Below are 25628 nucleotides of genomic sequence, written 5' to 3' on the forward strand. Positions count from 1 at the left end.
AATTGGTATTTTTGGAATTTATTAGTGCATTTCATGACCCCAAAACCATCACAAAGTTGTTACAGCCAAAGAATACCTTTGAAGTGACTCACTTTTGTAAGCAGGAAAGGTGGCAGCTAATTTGTGAACAGCATGCTTCAACAAACAGTAATGTGATATGACCAGCTGATCTGTTTTTGTGATGTGAATTGAGGGATAAATATTGGCCAGGACTCCATGGGGAACTCAATGCTCTTCTTCAAAATAGTGCCATGGGATCTTTCACAGCCACCTGTGAGGTTAGATAGGGCCTTGATTTAACTTTCGTAGGCAGCGGGCGGGATTCTCCGTTTCCCGACGCTGATTTCATAATCAGCGATCAGGCGGAGAATCCATTGTTATGACCGAATCGGGGATGGAGCCTGTTTACGCAGGGTGCACATGCTCCGCACCCTCCAAAACGGCGGCATCACGGCACACACCGTCACCTGAAGGCCCTGCCAGGACGTCACCTGAAGCCTTTGTCCCGATGCTCTGCCCCCCCCCCCCCCCCCACCCTCTCTCCCCGATGGGCCAAGTTCCCAAAAGCGCGGTTGACGTGTGCTCTCAGCGGTCGGGAACCCGACGTGGCTGCTGCGGACTATGTCCAGCGCCGCCACAGTCAGACAGGGGCCGTGCTGGGGGGGCTTCAGTAAGGGCTGGGGGGACTGGTGGGGCTGACCATGGGGTGGCGAGGGGGTGTCCAGGGGGGCACTATCGGGCACTATAACTCATTCCGTGCACGGCCGGCGCCATGTTGTACGGTGCGACCGCTGCAGGTCATCGCGTGCGCATGCGTGGCCACGGACCCGGCAATTCTCCGCCCATTTATTTTGTGGAGGCCGAGTGTTTTACGTGGTGCGACTGCTAGCCCCTCACTGGTTGGAGGATCGGTGCTGGAGCGCCACCGATTTTCCCACGTAAAACGCCATAGATCGTCCGGACATACCCTCAAAATCGGAAAATCCAGCCCAGCATCTCTGACAGTGTAGCTCTCCTACTGGAGTGTCGGGCTTGATTTTTGTGTTCAACTCCAGGAGTATGATTTGAACTCAGAACTTTATAACTCAGAGGCAAACATGTCACAAACTGTGCCATAGCTGAAATAGCTAGGGGAAAAGCTAGTTCCTATATGTGAGCAAACCCATTACCTCAGGGTTCTTGTACATTTAAAAATAAACAAACCCAATTACTGTTACTGTGCTTTTTAAACATTCCCTTGTAATTGGTAGCGTAATAAGCACTTACGTTCACACTTTGTGATCCCATTGGTTTGGTAACCAGGTAAACATTCGCACACCAGCTTTCCAGTTGCTGCTTCTTCAGAACATCTTGTATTTTCAGGGCACTGTAACGCCCGGCAAGCGGTTATGGCTTAGAAGATCAAGGAAGAGACTTGAAACACTCCATCAATATAACAGAAATGCTGCAGTGTGTTTTCTGGACTCTTGCTTCTGTTCTGGCCCCAGTTATAATAATTTTGTCATTAGAGGCTGTCTTCACTGCCTCGACCCTAAACGCTCAGAATCCCTCTCTGAACCACTCGGTCTCTCTATCTGTCTCTCTCTCACTCTTGCCCTCCTCCTTTGAGACTTTCCTCCAAACCCACCTCTTTAAACAGATATTTGACCAAATGTCACGCTAATGTGTCTCAGGTCAAATTATGCTTAATAACATTCCTGAGGGGTGCCTTGCGGCATTTTGCTATGTTCAAGGTGCGGTATAGATGCAAGATGCACTTGTATTGAATAATGTATGGTGATAAAAGAGAAGATGAAGTTACATTTATATAGCACCTTTCACAACCTCTTAATATCTCAAAGCAATCTACTACATACTTTTGTTTACAGTGTAGTCATGGTAGGGTGAACCTGATCGCGTCATCGGGGAGGGCCCGGGAATCTCACGACTGGAAATCTCACCGGCGCAAATCCCATTTTTGGCCTTACAATATTTCTCAGCCATGATAGGATTTGCACCCGCAGCTAATGAGCCTGCTAAATCCCAATTTGCATCAATACACAAATGGCAAATTTGGTGGGAACCTGAAATTTTTGACAGCTCAGCGTACAGGCTCGAATCAGTCCTTCCAGAAACAAACATTCTCACGCTGCCTGAACACTGGCCAGCTAAATAAACGATACAGCGGCACTTTGAGACTTTCTTTGGTGAAGAACACAATGAAATGAAAATGAAATGAAAATCGCTTATTGTCACAAGTAGCCTTTAAATGAAGTTACTGTGAAAAGCCCCTAGTCGCCATATTCCAGTGTCTGTTCGGGGCAGTAAACCATGCCCTGTAAATATTGTCTGACCAGGTTTATTTATGGGTGCTGTGCTGTTACTGTAACGGACCCTTATACAGTACTTACGCTGGTCACACTTGGCGCCTGTGTAGCCTGAATAACACGTGCACTTGCCATCTCCTGTAATCCCACTGTTGCAGTCTCCATGAACACATTCACACTCTGAACAGGAAGAGATCAACATCCTTTGAAACTCACCCAGATAGGTGCAGCATGTGAAAACATATATTACATTTATCACTTTATTATCCCTTGGGCTTTAATAGATGAAGCTGACAAAGTCAACCTGTACTCATTGGAGACTTAATTGCCACTGTGTCTGAACCCCTGAAGAGGCCCAAATGAGCTGAAGAAAGAAATGTGAAGAAGAAATGTTTTTTAAGTCCTCCATTCCACTGGAGCTATGCAAATTCTGAAGGAGGTAATTAGCTTCAATTAGCATGGCCTATGAAGGCTTGGGGCCACCAGAAGGCCTCAAGAGGATTCACATCAGGTCTCAACATAGGACATAATGGGGAAAAGTTTCCCAGCAACATTTCCATTGAGGCAGCTGGAACATTCGACCATGAACCCACAACGGGAATTTAAAGGGTCATTCCAAAGGATTGAATTCCAGGGGAGCCAAACTCTGGACCACATTCCTGATTTATGAAGGAAAATTGGATACATATATACTGTCAGATCAGGAGTTCCAAAACCTAATGTTATTATCTTTGAAGCTCAGTGGAAGCTCGAGTACAACACCCGATCGCCGATGGCGGATTTCGCGTTCGGTGACGGGGCGGAAAATCCCGTTTACGATGAAATCGGGGGTGGCGCATTTTCACGATGTTAAGCCCCTGAAAAGCAACGTACTCTAGTGGTATGACGCACACCGTATCCATGGCCTCAGGCCATTGCCTGAGGCCCACCCTGTCAAGCACCATCCCCGACTGGCCGTGTTCCGGATGGCGTGGGACACGTGTGGTCTCACCTGTCGGGAACTCAGCATGGAGGCTGCAGACTCAGTCCAGTGCCGCCATAATCGGGGGAGGGCCAATCCGCGGGCAGGAGGGACATTATTCAGGGCTGGGGGCACTGTGGGGGGGGGGGGGGGGGTCCGGTGTGCACGAGTCGGACGAAGTGGGGGGGACTATTTATTGGCCGGGTCTGCCATGAAGCACGGCGCGGCCGCTGCAGGTCGCCGTCAAGCGCATGCGCTGCCACGGACCCAGCAATGCTCCGGGCTGTATCGGCAGCTAGAGCTGGGGGCTCTATGCTGCCTGGCTGCTAGCGCCCCCCCCCCCCCTCACCCCCACCCCGAGAAGGGAATTGGTGGCCGTTTTGTGCCAGTTTTCCTGCCATAAAACACCACCGCTTTCACACTGGCGTGGGGACTTAGTCTCCAGAACGGAGAATCCAGCCCGTTTCAATTGGGCACTTTACAACGTTCCAGACGCAACGTTTGTTTTTTAAAAGGAAGATTTGTATTTCTTCGCTTTTCATTCGACCACTGGATGTCTTGAAGCAGTTTACATCTATTAAAACACTTTTAAAGTCACTGTTGTAATGTTGTAAATGGCACAGCCAATTTTCACAGCAATGTGGTAATGACGAGGTAACCTGTTTTTTTCTGTGATCTGGTCGAGGGGTAAATACATCATCAGGATGTTGGGGATAACCCCACCTGTGTTTCTTCAAATAGTGTCACGGGATGTTTTATCGCCAGCTGATAGAGTAGACTGGGCCTTAATTTACTATCTCACCTGAAAGACAGCACGTCCAACACACCCTCAGACTACACTAGACTGGCAGCCTTGATTTTTGTACTTTGAGCCTGGAGCGGAACTTGAATCCAGTACCTCATGACGAAGAGTGCTATTAACTAAACCACGCTGCCACATTCAGCAATTTCAGATTGGGAGCATTCTTTCCAGACTGCAGTTCTGACAATGGATCTGCTGTTGCCACTCGCACCTTCTCTCGATCCCTGTTTGGTGCATTTACTTGTTCCATTCTCTTTTTCCAATTCTGACTAAAAGTCTTTTCCCTGTTGAATATTTCCAATATATTCTGCTTCTGTAAATTATTAACATTTATTACTTTTTGTGTTTCATTTCCTATTTGACACACTGAGAACAGAGGCTGGGGATCCTGTAGTGAGTAACTCACCTGCCCACTTGATTGGAACTTCATCCATGATCTTAAACATTAACACGCTCCACTATTTGTCGAAAAAATGTGATTGAATTTTTTGAGGAGATGTGTAGATGGGGGCAATCCAGCTAGCGTAGTCTACATGGACTAGATCGCACATGGGACACTGATCAAGAAGATAAGAGACCATGGGATCCTGGGCAATTTGGCAAATTGGATCCAATATAGACTTGGTGGCAGGAGGCAGAGGGTGATGGTTGAAAGTTGTTTTTGTGACTGGAAGCCTGTGTCCAGTGCTATTCTGCAGGGATCGGTGCTGTGTTCCTTGTTGTTTGTGGTGTACATTAATGATCCAAATGTGAATGTGAGGAGTATGATTAGTAAGTTGGTTGGATGTTGGTATGGTAAATAGCGAGGAGGAAAGCCTTAATTGCAGGATCATATAGGTGGACTGGTTAGATGGGTAGAACAGTGGCAAATGGAATTTAACCCTGAAAAGTGTGAGCTGATACATTTTGAGAGGACTAACAAGACAAGGGAATACACAATGAACGGTGGGACTCGAGGAAGTACAGAGAACCAGAGGGGCATTGGTGCGCATGTTCAAATACCCCTGAAGGCAGCAGGAGAGGTAGAGAAGGTGGTTAAAAGCAAATTACTGCAGATGCTGGATTCTGAAACCAAAAGAGAAAATGCTGGAAAACCTCAGCAGGTCTGGCAGTATCTGTAAGGAGAGAAAAGAGCTAACGTTTCGAGTCCAGATAACCAGCTTTGACAAAGGGTCATCAGGACTCGAAACGTTAGCTCTTTTCTCTCCTTACAGATGCTGCCAGACCTGCTGAGTTTTTCCAGCATTTTTCCAAATAAAGTGCTAACGAGGCATACTGGATACTTGCCTTTATTAGCTGAGGCCTAGAATATAAGAACAGGGAGGTCATGATAGAGCTGTATAAAATACTCCGTGGGTCACAGGTAGAGTATTGGGCGGGAATCTCCCATTCGGCGGCAGAGTGTCCACGCCGTTGGAAACACCGTCGCGTTTAACGATGGCGTGAACGGGCCACTGTGAGTACCGATTCTGGCCCCTACAGGGGGCCAGTACGGCGCTGGAGCGGTTCACGCCGTTCCAGCCTCCCAACCCGGCGCGAACTGTGTGCTGCAGGATCCACACATGCGCAGTGCCGCCGGCGTCAACAAAGACATGCGCAGTGGCCTCCCTCAATGCGCCGGCCCCGACGCAACATGGTGCGGGAGTTCAGGGGCCGGCATGTAAGAAAATAGGTCCAGTGAGTGAGAGGCTGGCCTGCCGATCGGTGGGCCCCGATTGCCGGCCAGGCCCCATCGGACGCCCCCTCCGGGGTCGGAGCCCCCCCCCTCCCGCCCTCACAGGCAGCCCCCCAACCCTGCGTGCAGAGTTCCCACCGACTGCGACCAGGTGTGGACGGCGTGGTGGGACACTGCCTTTTTAGAGCGGCCGCTCGGCCCATACAGGCCAGAGAATCGGCGGCCCGGCTGCCTAGAACGGCTTGCGACCGGTGCCGCGCCAAACACGCTGGCACCAATGGTGCCGATTCTCTGCTTTACAGAGAATTGCGTGCCGGCCTCGGGGCTGCGTGGTGTGGTTGTGGGGATTCTCCGGCTGGGAGAATCCCGCCTATTGTGTGCAGTACTGGTCACCGCACTATAGGACAGATGTGATTGCACAAGGAAGAGTGCAGAGGAGATTCACCAGAATGTTGCCTGGGCTCGAGCGTTCCAGCTATGAAGAGTGGCTGGTTAGGCTAGGGTTGTTCCCCTTCGAGCAGAGAAGTCTGAGGGGAGAACCTCATCGAAGTGTACAAAATTATGAGGGATATAGACAGGGTAGATAGGAAGAAACCTTTCACCTTAGTGGAAGAGTCAATAGCCAGGGAGCATAGATTTAAGGTAAGGGGCAGGATATTTAGAGGGGATTTGAGGAAAAACCTTTTCACCCTGAGGGTGTTAGGAAACTGGAACTCAGTGACTGAAAGAGTGGTACATTTAAGAAACATTTAGATGAGCACTTGAAATGCCATAGCATAAAAGGCTAATTACTTTATAATAGGATTGGAATGGTTAAGTGTTTGATGGTCAGCACTGAAATATGGGCCGTAGGGCCTCTTTCTGTGATGTAAAATGTTATAACTTTATGACCACCAATGCCAACAGTGTGTACCAACTACAAAATGTACTGCAGCAACTCACCAAGGCTCCTTTGATAGCACCCTCCAAACCTGTGACCTCTACCACCTAGAAGGAAAAAGGCAGCAGGTTCACATCCAAATTCCCCTCCTCGTCATTCACCATACGGACTTGGAACCATAAGGCCTGCAGAAGAAATGTCTTTACTCGAAGAGTTCCCAGTTCCTTCACCGTCGCTGGGTAAAAATCCTGGAACTCCCTCCCTAACAGCATTGTGGGTGTATTTTTACCACACGGACTGCGACGATTCAAGAAGGCAGCTCACTACCACCTTCTCAAGGGGCAATTAGTGATGGACAATATGTGCTGGACTACCTAGCAGTGTCCACATCCCAAAGCAAATAGAATATTTTCAAATCTCACCTGAAGCACAGTTGGGTCCGTAAATGTTTGCCGTTGCACATTTTTTACAGGCTACTCCTGAAAAATCAGCCTGCAATAAATAATATCAAAAAATAACATATTCGCAAGGATGTGACAACAATGTTGATTAATAGTTTACAACAGCAGCATCCTGAATGGTAAGGTGAATTGAAGCAATGCTTCAACATGAATTTCCAATAGGGATCTTTCCTGATGTTTTGCACTGATGGTTCACAAGTAACAGAATGTGTAAAGTCATCCAAAATCAAAACACATTTACTGCAAAACAATGATTGTTGATGAAAACACTCAATGAAACATGTCAAAACAGGAAACTGAGCTGACTTTTAAATGGCTGCTTAAACCTGGTGACCCTTGCAAATTCATCATTTCCCTCGAACTCTCACCAATGTTTAATATATAAACTGCATTGTGATGCACTGATGACCACAATTGGCTTTTCAAGGTCATTTGGTCCAAACACCATTGGACGTGTCAAATTATGTAGAATTTACACAGAGAAACGGGCCATTTGGCCCAATTGGTCTCCCCCAGCATTTATGCTGCACATGAGCCTCTTCCATCCCTCACTATCTAACACAGGCATTGTTAAACTCGGGGGTGCGACCCACAGGTGGGTCGCGGGCAGGTGGCGGGAGGGTCACGGAGCCGTCCGTCGCGGTGTTCCCGATCGCGCAAATCTGTGCGCAACAGCCACAGCAGCCGGCTGTTAATAACGCCGGCTGCAAGCGGCCTTCAAAATGGCTGCGAACATGTAAAAACAATGCGGCCGCACTGCGCATGCATGCCAGATCATCGGTGCGCATGTGCATAGTTTTGCGCATGCGCGCCGATGATCTGGCACGCATGCGCAGTGCGGCCACTTTTTAAAAAACGGTTGCAGCTTTTTGTTTTACAAGTTCGGGGAGGTTTTATTCATTTTATTCATTTATTTTATTCATTTTTTTTACAAGTTCGGGGGGGGTTTATTTGATAAAATTGTACCGGAAAAAAGTGCAGAACTTTGGACATATGGAGACTCCAAACTTTCCGACACCGGAAGGCTTCACCTTCATCCAACAGGTTCCATTGGAGGAGCGTGTACGAGGGCCAAAGGGACCCAAAACCATTTCCTCCATTTTTGTCAGCAGCAAACAAGGTCAGAGAAAATGGTGGGTTGCGTAGGTCAGCCGGCGCGGGTCGGGAAGGTCGGCCGGGTTGGGTCCCGAAGGTTGGCTGATTGGTGAAAATGAGTCCCCGGAAATAAAGTTTGAAGAACACTGATGTAACATATGGGTGGAATTGATGCCTTCCAACCCCATGGTGAGTTGAGTGGCATGGAGGGCATTTCATCAGGAAAGGTGACAGGTGGATGCCCTGCTGCATTACCACTTCCACTTGATTAGGCCCATAGATGGTCTCGGTGCCTTGCTGCCAATTGAGGCCCTTAAGTGGGCAATTAATGGCAGGCGGAGTACTTGCTATGTCGCAAATAGAGAAGCAAACCAGTCCAGGGTTGCGGGGAGATGGAGTCCCTCATTCATAGACACTCAAGGCTTGATTGAGGAACCCAGCATCAGGAGGGGGGACTGAGAGTCACCTACATAGCCTTGCTGCCGACCCTGCTCGTCTCCCAAGCGCCCCCCACCTGTTATCCCCCTCCCTCACCAGCTATCACTCACCTCTGGCCTGGGATCCAGCAATGATACTACTTCCAGTGGCCTCTGAATAACCAACAGCTCTTGGCAAGTGGGATTTCTGCCCCAGGTTCCTTGATCAGAACGCCTGAATGATATCTAATTTGTCAGGCCATCTCTAAAGGAGTTGACCCCCGCACACGCTGGCTCCAACTGCTGCCCAAGCTCCCCTTTGCCTCCATTAAGTCCAAACTCACCAGTGTAACTCCCTAATCCCTTATCCATTCTATGCTTCTACAACTTCTCCCAGTTCCACATCCCCACCACTCTCTGAGTAATGATGTTTCTTCTGAATTCCTGTTGGATTTATTCATCGCTATTTTATATTTATGGCTCCAAGTTTTGAACTCCCCCAGAAATAGGAGCATCTTCTTTATACTGATCCTGTCAAACCCTCCCTTAATTTTAAAGATCTCTATCCAACCACCTTTCGGCTTCTTTTCTGGAGATTAGAAGCACAGCCTGTTCAAAAGGTGTTACCTGCCAACTCTCTATAATACTTGAAAACCTTTTCTTTCACAACTTCAGCAATTCCTCCATATCCTTACCGTAATACAGAATCCAGAACTATGTCAATATTTTTTCTAATCTGACAACCTTTTGAAAACCATATAAACAGTTCCTGTCTGGGATCCTGACTTCAAGAGGGGCCAATGTTCCTGAACCTTTCCATCATGGACCTCCTGGTTCCCTGAGCACAAAGATTGGGAGATTCAGGCCTGGAGAACGGTCTCCACTCCATTTACATCGACTCAGTTCTGGAACTTTCCTCAGAACACATTGCTTGGCTATGGGTCCTCTAACTAGAGACCAGGACATGATTGGGATATGGGGAGGGAAGGGGCTGTGTTTGAGTTCCAAGCCTCCTAATTCATTTCCTGATCACATTGAACGAACGCCTGTGTATTGGGTTGTCCTGCAGTCTCCTCCAACCAGAAGGTCCACGGAGCTCCTGGGGAAGGTCAGTATTTTCCAGTCAGTCCATCTCTGTTTATAATTCCCTCCATCAGGGAGCGACACGGTGCTGTAGTGGTTAGCACTGCTGCCTCACGGCGCTGAGGACCCGGGTTCGATCTGGACCCTGGGTCACTGTCCGTGTGGAGTTTGCACATTCTCCCCGTGTCTGCGTGGGTCTCACCCCCACAACCCAAAGATGTGCAGGGTAGGTGGATTGGCCACGCTAAATTGCCCCTTAATTGGAAAAAAAGAGTTGGGTTGTCTAAATTTATTTTAAAAAAACAATCCCCTCCATTACCTCACCCTCTTCAATATAATGGAGACTAACTGGGTGCGTGGCTCCAAGGTACCTCACTAACAATGCCAGCAGATGAGCCTGGTATCAGCCGAGGCCCCTTAACATATAAATAATAGTGGAACATGAAATGTAACACATACTTCAGTTAAGGTTCCAACTTACCGTACAGTTACACACTCCATTCCCACCCATACCATCAAAGCAATCTCCTCTGTTGCTGCAAGGGGATGCAGCTCCTCCTGGACATTCTGTAATTATATCAGTCAAATATCACAGAATTACATAGAGTCTACATCACAGAAACAGGCAGCTCAACAAGTCCATGCTGGTATATATATTCCACACGAGCATCCCCACCCCCTTCATCACATCCAAACCTCCGAACATTCTATTCCTTTCTCCCTTGTGCACTCATGGGACTAGAGCTAGGAGTTTGTAGCAGGAGTAGGCCATTTGGCCCTTCGAACCTGCTGCCCCATTCGATGAGATCATGGCTGATTTGATGGTGAACCTGCATGCTAACTAACTAACTGCACCTTGGCTGTCACTGAACATATCAATCTAACTCACCTCAGCCACTCCTTGTGGGAGCAAGTTCCACATTTTTACCACTCTCTGGGTAAAGTGTTATTCTCCTGGATTCCCTGTTGGAATTATTAGTGACTGTCTTAAATTTATGGCCCCCAATTTTGGAAACCCCATCTACACGTTTATGCTGCTTGAAGTGGTACAGACTGCATGTCATTGAAAGCATAATTAGCATCGGATAAATGATTGAACCTCTGGGCAGAACAATAATTTAGAACATTAATTGCTATACTATGAGTAGGGTTCTATCGAACATGCGCAGATTGCACTGTCGGTTTGCATTCATATCTTCACGTTCTCCTGGAAGCTTCAAAATGTTGCAATTCTTTCTTTATTTTTCTCTTTCTTGCATAGGTTTTAGGGAAATTCACTTCATTCTTCTGGTATTTTCGCAGCAACTTCACCAAAATAATTCAGATAGACCCATAGAATACCTACCAGGCAGAAGGAGGCCGTTCAGCCCATCGACTAGGCACCAAACCTCCAAAAGAGCACTCTCCCACCCTATCCCCGTAACCCCACCTAACCTGCACACCTTTGGACGCTAAGGGACAGTTTAGCATGGCCAATCCACCTAACCTGCACATCTTTGGACTGTGGGAGGAAACCGGAGCACCCGGAGGAAACCCACGCAGACACGGGGAGAAAGTACAAACTCCACACTGTCACCCAAGGCCGGAATCGAACCTGGGTCCCCGGCACTATGAGGCTGTAGTGCTAAGCACTGAGCCACTGAGCGACGCTGATGTGCGGATGAATGGATGTGCATTCCATAAACTCTGCCAAAAACCTTCTACCTGTCTCTTTCTTTCAGACTTTATTTTTTAAATCTTTCATGGCATGTGAACATCATTGGCACGTCCAGCAATTTTTGTCCAGCCCTAACTGCCTTTGAACTGAGTGACCAGTTATTTCACATTGCTGTGGATCTGGAGTCACATCTGCAGGCCAGACATCAGTAAACCAGATGGGTTTTTGCAACAATGGGTTAATAATTTCATGGTCGCCATTACTGCGACCAGCTTAATATTCCAAATTTATTAATTGAATTTGAACTCCACCAGCTGCTATGGTGGGATTTGAAGCCATGTCCCCGAAGTATTAGTCAGGGTCTGCGGATCAGGAGTCCAGTGACATTGCATCCACACTCAAACCTTTATATCCCACCTTTTTGACCAAGCTTTTGGTCATCTTTCCTTGCATCTTCTTCTTTGGATCAAAGTGCATCTTGGGCGGGATTCTCCCAGCCCTGGGCCGGGCTGGCGAATCCCCACGAACGGGCCACACCGCAGAGTGGAGAATCGGTGCCATTGGCGCCGGCGTGGTTGGCATAGCGCCGGTCGCGGGCCACTCTAGGCAGCCGGCCCTCCGATTCTCCGGCCCGGATGGGTCGAGCGGCCATAAGAAAAGAGCCGAGTCCCGCCAGTGCCGTTCTAACCTGCTCTGAGACGGCGGGACCTCGGCGTTGAAGGGCCGGGTGGCGGCCTATGGGGGGGAGGGGGGTCCGACCCCGGGGGGGCCTCCGATGTGGCCTGGTCCGCGATCGGGACCCACCGATCGGCAGGCCAGCCTCTGTGGCTGGGGGCCTCCTTTCCTACACACCGGCCCCTATAGTCCTACGCCATGTTGCATTGGGGCCGGCGCGTTGAAGGAGGCCACAGTGCATGTGCACGTTGGCCCCAGCGCAACTGTGCATGCGCGGATCCCACGGCACACAGTTCACACCGGGATCAGCAGCTGGAGCAGCGCGAACCGCTCCAGCGCCGTGCTGGCCCCCTGTAGGGGACTGAATTAGTCCTGAGAGTGGCCCGTTCACGCCGTCGTAAAACATGACACCGTTTACGACAGCGTGGACACTCTGTCGCGGGATTGGAGAATCCCGCCCCTTACTCCAATCACACCTTTGTACAATCCCTTTGGACATTTTATCAAATTAATTTGCTGCATGTTTGCGGCAAGTTGTTTTTAAGTTCAGTGCTCACTTGAAGGATTTCACATGGAATAGACAAGCAGTGAACAATCTTAGATAAAGCTATCTGTTAGAAGAGGTGTGACAGTGTTGAGACAATCTTTCTTAAAATGAATTAATCTGTTTTCTATCCAGTACCCATCGCTATTGAGACCCAGGGCACCTGACAATGCAATAGGCGGACAAGTTTATGTCCCTGTTGGATGTTTTCTAATTTATTCGCTCTGTGCTCTTTGCCCCTTTCTTGTCATCACTTTCAACATTCCTGTTGAGAGGAAGAATCTTTCTCCTTGACTGGCCACTTCAGAAAGCTCCTTATCAGTGATTTACCACTTCCCCACAAAGGCTTAACCCATTGTAAGGCCTCCCAGCCCTTCCTGTTCTCATGTTTAGTCACAGATAAGAAACACAGTATTGCTTGAACTTTCCAAAAAAATGTCACAATCATCACTTCTTTGGCCTTTGTACTAGCCGGTCTGTGTATAGTGTGGCTCTTTCATCAGTGCAGTAGCCTGGTGCCTTACAGTAAGGGCAGTACAACCTGCATTAGCCAGTAACCCTATTCCCACAGGTTCTCCTGATCTCCAGAGCTCAGGCGATTTGACTCCGAAAACTCCAGACAACTCGGTTCCATTTCTCACTCAACAACAACCTACATTGATATAGCCTCTTTAATAGAGTTGAATGCCCCATATTGCTGTTTGAATTTAATAGTTTGGGGCTTTTAAAAAGGGTTTTCAGCATCGTACCTCATTGTTGCTTAAAGAGCTCAATCTAGAACACTAAGAGCTGTTATTTGGTATCAGCGAGAGAAAAGTGTCAAATTACTGGAATGTGAATTTAAAGAGCATGAGGTAGGAATTAGTCAGGGACTTGCTTTTGAGCTCAGATATGATGTTGTGGAGATACAGCACACATGAAACAAGAGGCCCAAATAGCACCAGGGCTTAGCATTAGCAACCATTAGCAACCTCGTTTTCTCTTTAAAATATTAAAGGGGTCTAACACTCCTTTCGCGACTGTTTGTGTGGAGTTTGCACTCTCCCTGTGTCTTGGGTTTGTTTGTTTGTTTCTTTCTTTCTTTCTTACTTTCTTTCTTTCTTTCTTTCTCTCTCTCTCTCCTCGCCTGGTTTCACTGCTGAACCAAAAAGTGATAACTCAACAGTTCTGTTTTTTTTGATGATTTAACTCCTTGTGAGTACTCGTGGGCATTCTTATCATTAAGGAAACATTAGGTAGCGCTCAATGAATAGAGGTGGTGACGCGAATGAATTCTGTTGGTCATCACCCTGGAAGCACACTGCAAGTCAGGGCTTTCTGCTGAGAGGAAGGAAGCCTACTCCAATAACTGAAATACCAATGCTGGCTGCTTAGACAGCACACTTATTTTCATTGATTTAAATGGTGGGGTCAGGGTTATTGGTAAATTTTGTTGATAGTTCCAGAAAACATTAACGTATTAACTTTTGAACCCTTTCCAATCTTACAGTTGACTTTGTCATCAAGTTGCACAGCAGCAAGTCACCAAGGCTCCTTTGAGAGCAACTCCTGGAACCCACACCTCCACCACCCAGATCTACAGGGACAGAAGGTGATGGGAATGCTCCACCTTCAGGTTCTCCTCCAAGTCACATAGCTCTCCGACTTGGAAGCATATCATCATTCCTAAATCGTCGCTTGGTCAAAATCCAGGAACTCCCTCCCGACCAGCACAATGGGAAAGCCTATACAAGATGGATTAGGATGGTTCAAAATGAAGGCCACCTACCTTCTCATAGGAGACGAGAGGCAGGAAAATACACAATGGGCCTTTTGGATGGCAGCATGGTGGCACAGTGGTTAGCACAGCTGCCTCACAGCGGCAGGGACCCGGATTTGATTCCAGCCTTGGGTGACTGTCTGTGCGGAGTTTGCACTTTCTCCCCATGTTGGCATGGCTTTCCTCCACGTGCTCCGGTTTCCTCTCACAGTCCAGAGATGTGCAGGTTAGATGCAGATTAGGACCATGCTAAATTGCCCCTTCGGGTGGGGTTGCAACAATAGGATTGGGCCTAGGTAGGGGGTCTTTCAAAGGGTCAGTGCAGACTCGATGAGCCGAATGGCCTCCTTCTGCATTGTAGGAATTCTATGATTCCATGGCACCACCCAACTGGTGGTACCGTCAGCCTCACTGAACTCTAGAGGAATAAGTGACGATTACCCTCATCTATTGAGTCCCTCTGCAGCACATGTGTTTGGATGTCAGCTGGGGGACAGGGTCAGTCTGAGCCCCGACAGCCAATGGTGCTAACTCTTGCACTGGGACCTCCTGACACCAACATTAGGAGGATTGGGCATGCTAAATTGCCCCTTAGTGTCCAAAGGTTTGGTGGGGTTACAGGGATAGGGTGGAGGTGCGGGTTTAGGTAGGGTGCTGTTCCAAGGACTGGTGTAGACTTGATGGGCTGAATGGCCTCCTTCTGCACTGTAAATTCTAAGATAACCATAACTACTGGATTCTATTGAATGAGAGCTGCTGTTGTTTGTGGAATACAATCCCAACATGGGAAGAACTTTTAATTGCATTATAAAGAAACTAACATTAGATTCGATGTAAATAAGTAACATATTGGAAAATGCTTTTAATATTAAATTGTAATCTTTTTAAAGTAGTAACCAGCCGCCTTCAGAAATTGGGAACCGTACCTCAGGAAGATTATATTGGTCTTTGGCTGTTATAAAATGTTAATGGCACATGTGCATATATACATGGAGAGAAAGCTTGAACGCATCATAACTGCAGAGCTGTGCATCTGTGTTCAGCCTCTCAACTCTGCCCAGTTATTCAAAGATATTATCTTCACCATTCCTTCACTGTCGCTGGATGAAAATCCTGGAACACCCTTCTAACAGCACAGTGGGTGTACCTACAGTACATGGACTGCAGCGGTCCAAGAAAGCGGCTCACCAACACCTTCTCGAGGACAATTTGGGATGGGCAATAAATACTGGGCTAGACAGCGATGCCCACCCATGTATCATGACTCAATATGCTGTTGCTGCCCTTGGCAAGAAAAACTCTAGCACTCTCCCTATATCCTATGATCCACTGCCCACAGGAGTGGAGCTGGAGTATTTAAACCTAAAGCCTATCTGTTCTTTGTCTGCTTCTACCATTGTAACCAAATATTTTTTTTTATATCCCACAGTACAGGGTTAATTGCATTTTGATTCAGTACTTTACAGATGTCTATTAGAACTGCTGCAAACTCTTTAATTGGGTACTATTCATTAACGATAATCACCAGCATTGTGAATAGAGATTTCTGAGACTTCCTCAGGTCAGTTGTGCCAAGTCAGCAACTGTTCATTCCGTGCCCCTCGACTCTTTTCCTTGTAATCATCACAACTGTTTCCTAAAGGCAGGATGTTTAAAATCCTTAGAAGGCATAACCTAACTATAGGATTAATGGGTGCTCTTATCAATAAGGAAACATGAAGTATAGCTCGCGGGATAACAAGGTTAAAGTCAGGAAGACAGAATTCTCTATATGCTGTACCAAGTCTCAGTTTCAGCCACAAAGTGAATTATTGATGCAACTATATTGTGAGATTCTGTTTGAAAATGCTTGCCCAGGACTTACCAAGCTCCCTCTGTATGAACAAATAAAGAACAAATTTGCAATTATATAGTACCTTTCATGATCTCTGTTCGTCCCAAAGTGCTTTACAACCAATGATGTACTTTTGATGTGTAGTCACTGATGCAATTCAGGGAAACGTAACAGCCAAATTGTGCACAGCAACAAGGTCATTATGATGTTATAGCTGTCTTTGTGGTGTTGGTTGAGGGATAAGTATTGGCCAGGACCCTGGGGAGAGCTTCCCTATCTTTCTTTGAAGTAATGCGGTGGAATCTTTTACTTCCACCTGAAAGAACAGACATCTCACCTGAGACATGGCATTTCAGAGAGTGGAGCACTCCCTCGGTACTGCATTGGGAGGGCCAACATGGAGTTTGTGATCCACCCTATGGAGCAGGACTAATCTGCCACAATGCATAAAGGGCCAGATTCCTCAACTCCTACTTGCAATGACATTGTAGCCTTCTACATAAGGAATGTGGGACAGTATGTTCTTGTTCCCTGCATTTGGAGAATGAACATTTCTCACCCCCATCGACACATGACTCTGATCCTTTCTGTGCCTTATGTATTTATCTGGTTTCCCCTTAAACCCTCATGGTCACGAGTTCCATATTCTAACCGCTCCCCGGTTAAGGCCGTTTCTCCCGAATTCCTCACTGGATTTATCAGTGACTATCTCACATTTACATTCCTAGTTTTAGTCACTCTTCCATCTCTCACAAGCAGAAACATATGTTAGTCTATTGAAGAACATTTAGAAACCTCTTCACCTTTTTGAACAAAAGAACTAGTCTGTTCAACCTATCCTGATAGGTATAACCTCTTAAATGTGGTAAGATTCCAGTACATCTTTATTGCTCCCTCTCCAGCGTCTCTGCATCTTTCTCTAATATGAAGATGTTTGACTATTCCCGGTTCATTTTCATCCTCCTGTCTTCATTTTGGTGAGATTCATAAAGAGCCTCATTCACCTCATTTTTATTAATAAATTTAGAGTGCCCAATTATTGTTTTCCAATTAAGGGGCAATTTAGCGTGGCCAATCCGCCTACCCTGCACATCTTTGGATTGTGGGGGTGAGACCCTCGCCGACACAGGGAGAATGTGCAAACTCCACACGGAGACTGACCTGGGGCCAGGATCGAACCCGGGTCCTCAGCGCCGTGAGGCAGCAGTGATAATCGGCCTCATTCATCTCCTACGTTGCACTCAAACTGTTAAGCCATGGCTCCCTTTACCGAAAATGACTGCTCTGGGGTGCAGTCCTTAACAGTTTCCCCTTTTTCGGGGCTGAATATTAAATAATAAAGAACAAACCCAGCACAACAATGATAGAATTTCGATTTAAATATTGCGTAATTTGATATAAGGGAAGTAATTCAAGAGGGTTAGGCGAACGTAGAGGCAATCGTTTGTATTTAAAAGAGATCTAAGAGCTTTGTGGAATCTTTTGAGTATGTAACCAAGCTGGTGGGTGGGGTATGGTAAAGATTGTATGTATATATTTGCAGGATGCACCTGTTATGATTTTTCTTGAGACTAAAAAGCTCTCTCAATAAAGCAGAATAATAAATTGGTTTGATAATTTGGTTCAATAGAAAACAGAGACTGTTGATCTGTAATACTTATTCTAACTGGACAGTTATCCTGCAAGTAGTTCAGGCTAGGAGCTTTCCTGTTCACAATATTTTATTAATGGCCATCTGGAAGGATTAAACTAAAGAGGAAAGAACAAACTTGAATTTCATTACCTCAGGATGTCCAAACGTGCTTTACAGCTTTTAAAAGTACTTCAGAAGTGTATTCACTTTATGGTAGAAGCCAATTTCACATTGCAAGCTCCCACAAACAGCAATGAAGTGATCATGATTCCTCCCAGGGTCTTGCCTTAACATTTCATCTCAAAGGCCCCTCTGGCAGTGCAGCACTCCCTCAGATTGGCACTAACGTGCCAGATGAGATTATATACTCAAGTATCTAGAGTGAGACTTGAATCTATACTCAGAGGTGAGAGTGGCTACCACTGAGGCAAAGCTAAACCTTATGTAGAATGTATACGAGTTCCAAGGGAAGGTAAGAAAGACATAACATTGACTAGATATATCACAGTTGTTCTTGAGAAATTAACGGTGATAAGAAGTGATCACAAAGGTTTATCATTAAGAATGTGAGTCAAGTTAAAAGGCTTGCATATCGATTAGAGAATGAAAGTATCACAACAGTGTGGATGGAATTAATAGCTTGGTCCTCTTTCTAATCAAGAATATCCCTTATGAAATTACTTTATTTCAATTGCATTTATCCCAGATTCACAGATTGTTACAATGCAGATGGAGGCCATTCAGCCCCTCCTGTCTCCAACAGCATTCTAAATTAGCTGAGTGCCAGTCTCCCGCTTTCTCCCTGTAACCCTTTCCAGATAAGAATCCAGTTTGAATGCTTGGATTGAACCTGCCTCCACAACTTAGGAAGTGCATTCCAGACCCCAACCACTTACTGTGTGAAAGTTATTTTTTCTCAAATCACTTTTGCTTCTTTTGACCTTGATTTTAAATCTGTGCCCTCTCTTTCTTGATTCTTTCACATGTGGGAACACGTGGGAACTCGAAATGTGAAAATCATAGGGATTGACTTCGTACAATCAAATTTCCAGAGCTGGTGATGAACAGCTTCTTACCAATGCAATCTGGTCCCCAGTAGCCAGCACAGCACTCAACCTCCAGGAATTCCTTGGTGCAAGTATGCCGACAGCCAGCAATTGCCAGGGAGTACAGGCGGAGTGCAATGTAATACCTTGCAAAAAATAAACAAAAAGAAACATTGCAACTCCCAAAATAATAGAAGAAATTGAAAAATTAACAGCAAATTTTGCTTCTGTTTTCTACATAAACTATTTTCTCTCTGACACTGCTTACCTGCAATCCTTGATGCCGGAACCATTAGATATCTTCTTATAACCATTTGGACATTGCATCATGCTGTTTAAGGTGCAGGAGCGACACTGGGTCTTGGTCATGACGACAGTTCTCCTGTCGCAGCGATTTCTTCTGGGCTGAAGACAGACAGAGGTGTAAATAGTGTTCGCATTAAGGGGACACAATCTTTATCTCTCAGAATGTGAACTGGCAAATAGCTGTGGTACAGTCTTTCACACACACTGATACACACAGACACACACTGAAACACACAGACACACATACACACATACACACTGATACACACAGACACACATACACACTGATACACACAGACACACACTGAAACACACAGACACATACTGATACACACAGACACACACTGATACACACAGACACACACTGATACACACAGACACACATACACACTGATACACACAGACACACACTGAAACACACAGACACACATACACACTGATACACACAGACACACATACACACATACAGGGGCTGTTTAGCACAGGGCTAAATTGCTGGCTTTGAAAGCAGGCCCTGGAAGGCCAGCAGCACGGTTCGATTCCTGTAACAGCCTCCCCGAACAGGTGCCGGAATGTGGCGACTAGGGACTTTTCACAGTAACTTCATTGAAGCCCATTCGTGACAATAAGCGATTTTCATTTCATTTTTTTTCACACACTGATACACACAGACACACACTGAAACACACAGACACACACTGATACACACAGACACACATACACACTGATACACACAGACACACATTGATACACACAGACACACATACACACTGATACACACAGACACACATTGATACACACAGACACACATACACATACTGATACACACAGACACACACTGATACACACAGACACACATACACACTGATACACACAGACACACATTGATACACACAGACACACATACACATACTGATACACACAGACACACACTGATACACACAGACACACATACACACTGATACACACAGACACACATTGATACACACAGACACACATACACACTGATACACACAGACACACATTGATACACACAGACACACATACACACTGATACACACAGACACACATTGATACACACAGACACACATACACATACTGATACACACAGACACACACTGATACACACAGACACACATACACACTGATACACACAGACACACATTGATACACACAGACACACATACACACATACACATACTGATACACACAGACACACACTGATACACACAATCACACATACACACTGATACACACAGACACATACTGATACACACAGACACACACTGATACACACAGACACACATACACACTGATACACACAGACACATACTGATACACACAGACACACACTGATACACAAAGAGACACATACACACTGATACACACAGACACACACTGATACACACAGACACACACTGGTAGACACACTGGTATACACACAGACGCACACTGACATACAGACAGACATGCACACACAGACCCACACTGACACACACACAGACGCACCCTGATTTCGGCAGACACACACTGATACACACAGACACACACTGATATACACACAGACACAAACTGATATGCACACAGACACACACACACTGATATACACACAGACACAGGCACATACTGGTATGTACACAAATAAAATGAAATTAAAATCACTTATTGTCACGAGTAGGCTTCAATGAAGTTACTGTGAAAAGCCCCTAGTCGCCACATTCCAGCGCCTGTTCGGGGAGGCTGGTACGGGAATTGAACCGTGTTACTGGCCTGCCTTGGTCTGCTTTAAAAGCCAGCTCTTTAGCCCTGTGCTATACCAGCCCCACTGTACACTGATATACAGACAGACACACATACACACTGACACACGCGCATACATGTTACACAAATGTGTTTTACGACAAACCTTATTATCCATACCTGAATGTTGGACACACCCCAAACTAAAGTATAAAGCAACAAACTAAGCTGCTTTCAATGATTGGATGCAACTTTGATTAGTGTTAGTCGAACAATTATAATATAAACATCATCCCTTGTACAAATACAGTGCAACATGGGACTAAATGAAATGAACCTTGACATATAATAATAATCTTTATTGTCACAAGTAGGTTTACACCAACATTACCATGAAGGTACCGTGAAAGCCCCTAATCCGGCGCCTATTCGGGTACACGGAGGGAGAATTCAGAATGTCCAAATTGCCTCACAGCACGTCTTTCGGGACTTCTGGGAGGAAACCAACGGCAACACGGGGAGAACATGCAGACTCCGCACAGACAGAGACCCAAGCCAGGAATCAAACCTGGGATCTTGGCGTTGTGAAACAACAGTGCTAACCACTGTGCTACTGTGCCACCCATTGTAGAATTATATAGCATGATTGGAGGTCATTCAGCCCAACGGCTCTTATGAGGGAACTGTTCACTTAATCTCGCTCTTTTCCCTTACCCGTGAAAATTATTCCTCTTCAATTATATCCAATTCCCCATTGAACCCATCCCGCCCTTTAGTACTCGTAATTGTTAATAAAATAACCCCACATCTCTCTCCCCCAGTTCTTTAAAATGAACCCTGCTGTGGTTGATTCCCTTTCAGCTGTGGGCCACGTTGTGGCAATGACTGGACGTGGCTGCAGAACTTTGACTGAGGCAGCATGGGTCTAATGAGCAACAAGCAGGCAGCCTCCTCCTTGAAGTAAAATACCCACTTACCTGGTCCCCAAGCAAGTTTCCAGGCAAGCATGCTGTTAACTCGAGTAACGTCAACATCAGTGGGAAACTCGCCATCCACTGTATTCTCATTTTGACAGTGTCCCCAGTCCCCTTTCGAACTTGTGTTCTATTTTAATTATTTTTTCAAAAATGAAACAGGACTGGGTTCCTCTGCAGTCTTCCCTTTGTGGTGCCCTGTGCAGTTTCTTCCTTCCCATCTCCTCGCCTTTTTACACTCTATTCGCTCCTCCTCCGCCCACCAAACCCTGTAACACCCCCTTTTCCTGCAGACACACACCATCAAGTGTAAAGCTTGCTATCTAAAGCTGCAGCACTGATAACTGTCAACAAGCTGCAGAATTTGCAAGCCTGTCATCTTGCCTTCCTTGAATGTGTTTCTTTTGTTATTTAAATATAAACAATACAGTAGAACTGAGTCTGGAACAGGAGAGGATTTCCTTGTAGGCTCCCTCACCTATTTAGCAGAGATCTTGCTCCGGCCCCCAGATGGTTTTGAGAGGGGAGGCCATAGCTAAGGGTTTATGGGGTGTCTCAAGGAGACTTAACCTTTGCGCCGGATGGAAGCTGCAGAAAAATTACTCCTGCCTCGGAGTCATGGGATTGTGGCTTCATCCCCACTGCAGGGCTGGGGTACATACTCCAGGCTGACACTAGCAGTACATTACAGTACTGGGGGCATGCCACACTGCCAAAGTAGCCATCTTTTGGTTGAGGCAATAAAGCAAGCTCATCCCTGCCTTCTCAAGTGGACGCAAAAGATCCCACGGCACAATCTTGAAGAAGAGTCGGAGTGTACTCCCTGGGCGCGCCCCCCCCCCCCCCCCCCCCCCCCCGCCCCCCCATGTCCTGGAAAATATTTACCCCTCAGCCACCACCGTGGACATCACCTACATGGTAGTACAGTGGTTAGCACTGTTGCTTCACAGCTCCAGGGTCCCAGGTTCGATTCCCGGCTTGGGTAACGGTCTATGCAGAGTCTGCATGTTTTCCCTGTGTCTGCGTGGGTTTCCTCCGGGTGCTCCGGTTTCCTCCCACAAGTCCCAAAAGATGTGTTGTTAGATAATTTGGAAATTATGAATTCTCCCTCTGCGTACCCAAACAGGCGACTAGCAATGTGGCGACTAGGGGCTTTTCACAGTAACTTCATTGCAGTTTTAATGTAAGCCTACTTGTGACAATAAAGATTGTTATCACTGCATTGCCCTTTGTGGGATCTTGCTATGCTCATATTGGCTGCCACATTTCCTGGATTACAACAGTAACCACGGTCCTGAAAGAAAGTGCTGAATTGACTGGCAGAGCGCTCTGGGTGGGCCTGAGGTTGTGACAGCCGTTATGTAAACACGAGTCCTTTCTAGCTTTTCCTCGGACGGTCCGGCTGGAAAATTTCTTGTAAGCTGCTCCTACCCCTCTGTGGAAAGTGCAGTGGAATTCCAGTGCAGCAGCTCCGATGCATGATGGAGTCAAAGTCGGGCAGGCGATATAGTCCCAGTGAGGATAACAGGGCCGGATAGCACAAAAAAAACTGCTGACAGTCACAGTAACCTTGGGCTACAGGAAATGTGAAACACGGCACAGCCCAATGTCACAGTCACCAGCTTCCCACCACCCCACACCCTCCAGTAACCACCCACTCTCTGGTGACCCTGTCATATTAGAGATGTCGCAATTCTGGTTCCAGTTCTGGAGGAGTGGTTATCTATTCCAAGAAGATGCAATACCGTTTCCTGCGATACCATGTGAAAACGGCACACTCCTTTCAAAGATACCGCATGACTCACTGATTTCTAGTAGGAAGGTTGCCTTGACAGTGGCCGATACCATGAGGAGGAATTGTGGTTTAGTGCAGGAGAATGTGATGATGTCCACTTTGGCAGCAAAATTGGGGGAATTTTTGAAACTTATAAGATTCTGAGGAGGCTTGAGAGGGTAGATGCTGGAGGATCTTTCCTCTCGGGAGAGAAGGGGAGGGGGGTAATAATAGGACCAGAGTGAGAGCGGCAATATGTCTACAAAGGGCCGCAATCAGGGGCCCGGAGCAAGGAAGGACTGCAAGTAACCATCCAGTCCGGTCTCTGGGCGAAGGGAGATCCCGGAGCACAAGGGCCTACCCACATGGCGGATGCACATTGGACAAAGGGAAATCCCGGCGCGTAGGGATCCAACAGCATGGGGAGAGCAGTGACAGCAGCCATCTTGGATGGCCCCCTAACAAAGGGAAACACAGGACGCAGGGATGCGTCCACCTGGTAAATATGGTTAATCCCACAGGAGCGGAGGGACTAAAACCCCGAACCAAGATAGTCACCTGGAACGTTAAGGGACTCAACGGCCTAGTGAAAAGATCAAGAGTCTTCATCCACCTAAGAAACATGAAAGCTGACATAATCTTCCTCCAAGAGCCACACCTGAGAGAGCAGGACCGACTGCAGGTAAGGAGGGCTGTGTGGGACACACCTACCATTCCTGTTACGGGATGAGGGCCAGGGAGGTGGCAATAGAGATCAATAAGAGGACGATGTTTAAGGCTAAGAAGACGGTTACGGACCCAGGGGGACGGTACATGGTCATGGTCAGTGTAGCCCTGGAGGGGGCACCGGTAGTACTAGTTAACGTGTACGCGCCCAACTGGGACGACACAAAATTCATTAAAAAGTCCAGGGCGGAAATCTCCCATATAGCAACGCATCGACTGATCATGGGAGGGGACTTTAACTGTGCACAGGACCCACGGACAGACTGGTCAAACACCAAAACAGGGACAACCTCAAACATGGCGAAGGAAATCGGTCGCTTTATGGAGCAGATGGGAGCGGTGGACTTTTGGAGGTTCACCCACCCAGGGGAGAAAGAGTTCTCCTTCTTCTCCCCAGTGCCCAACGTATAAACCAGGAACAACTTATTTGTGGTGGTGAAATCGATGCTTCCAGCGCTGGTCAAAGCGGAATTATCCGCAATCGTAATCTCCGATCACGCTCCACATTACATGGATGTGAGGTTGGAGACAGGCAGGGTCCAACGCCCTTCATGGAGGTTGGGCACTGCGCTACTGGCCGACATGACTTTCAGCGAGAGGGTATCATAGGCGATAGCGGAGGATGCAAATAAACAACCAAAACGGGAAGGTCTCACCCTCTACGTTCTGGGGACGCACTAAAGACCGTGATTAGAAGGGAAGTTATCGCCTTCACAGACAGGGAGGAAAGGGCGGCTAGGCAGCAGTTGGCCGTCTGCATACTGGAGTAAATACTCCGAGGCCCCGACTGTAGAGCTCTTGGCGGAGAGGAAAAAGCTACAAATGGACTTTGACTTGCTCTCCACGAGGAAGGCACTGCACCAACTCCACCAGGCACGGGAGACCCTGAACGAATACGGAGGTAAAGCCAGCCGCCTGCTGCCGCACCAGTTGAGAAAGCAGGCAGCCCTTTTACCGAGGCTGTACACTTCAGAGCCCCCAGCAGGGGACTCGGGGATGAAATGGTTCCTTGATGGACTGGACATGCCAGTTGTGGGTGAGAACAGGAAACGGGGCTTGGAAGCACCACTAGCACTGGGAGAGATCATGTACTGATTTTCTTTGTTTAGAGTTCTGTGACTGACTTTCTTTGCAAAAAATTGCCAGAAGAATTTGGTAAGACCAACCCCCCCCCCCCCCCCCCCCATTAGGATTCGCAGCAACATTACGATCATACATGAAAACATGTTTAGCATTACTGTTGAATTCCTATAGATCGGTAGGTTTGGTAAAGAAGCTGAA

The 25628-nt window shown here is 47.0% G+C and overlaps 1 protein-coding gene across 1 annotated transcript in view; it reads right to left on the minus strand.

Annotated features, from left to right (window-relative positions):
• LOC119954651 (stabilin-2-like) overlaps nucleotides 1–21962 on the minus strand; it is a 211389-nt gene extending 189427 nt beyond the window's left edge. The window contains exons 1-7 of the mRNA XM_038780015.1: nucleotides 21851–21962; nucleotides 19096–19232; nucleotides 18858–18973; nucleotides 10161–10246; nucleotides 7047–7116; nucleotides 2391–2486; nucleotides 1267–1392 (exon numbers count right to left, since the gene is read on the minus strand). Of these exons, the coding sequence (XP_038635943.1) occupies nucleotides 1267–1392; nucleotides 2391–2486; nucleotides 7047–7116; nucleotides 10161–10246; nucleotides 18858–18973; nucleotides 19096–19232; nucleotides 21851–21940 (721 nt within the window). The 5' untranslated portion in view covers nucleotides 21941–21962. The remainder of the gene's footprint in view (nucleotides 1–1266; nucleotides 1393–2390; nucleotides 2487–7046; nucleotides 7117–10160; nucleotides 10247–18857; nucleotides 18974–19095; nucleotides 19233–21850) is intronic.
• Nucleotides 21963–25628: the final 3666 nt, after the last annotated feature.

This window comes from Scyliorhinus canicula, chromosome 20 (assembly GCF_902713615.1).
Source record: "Scyliorhinus canicula chromosome 20, sScyCan1.1, whole genome shotgun sequence".
Classification (NCBI taxonomy): Eukaryota; Metazoa; Chordata; class Chondrichthyes; order Carcharhiniformes; family Scyliorhinidae; genus Scyliorhinus; species Scyliorhinus canicula.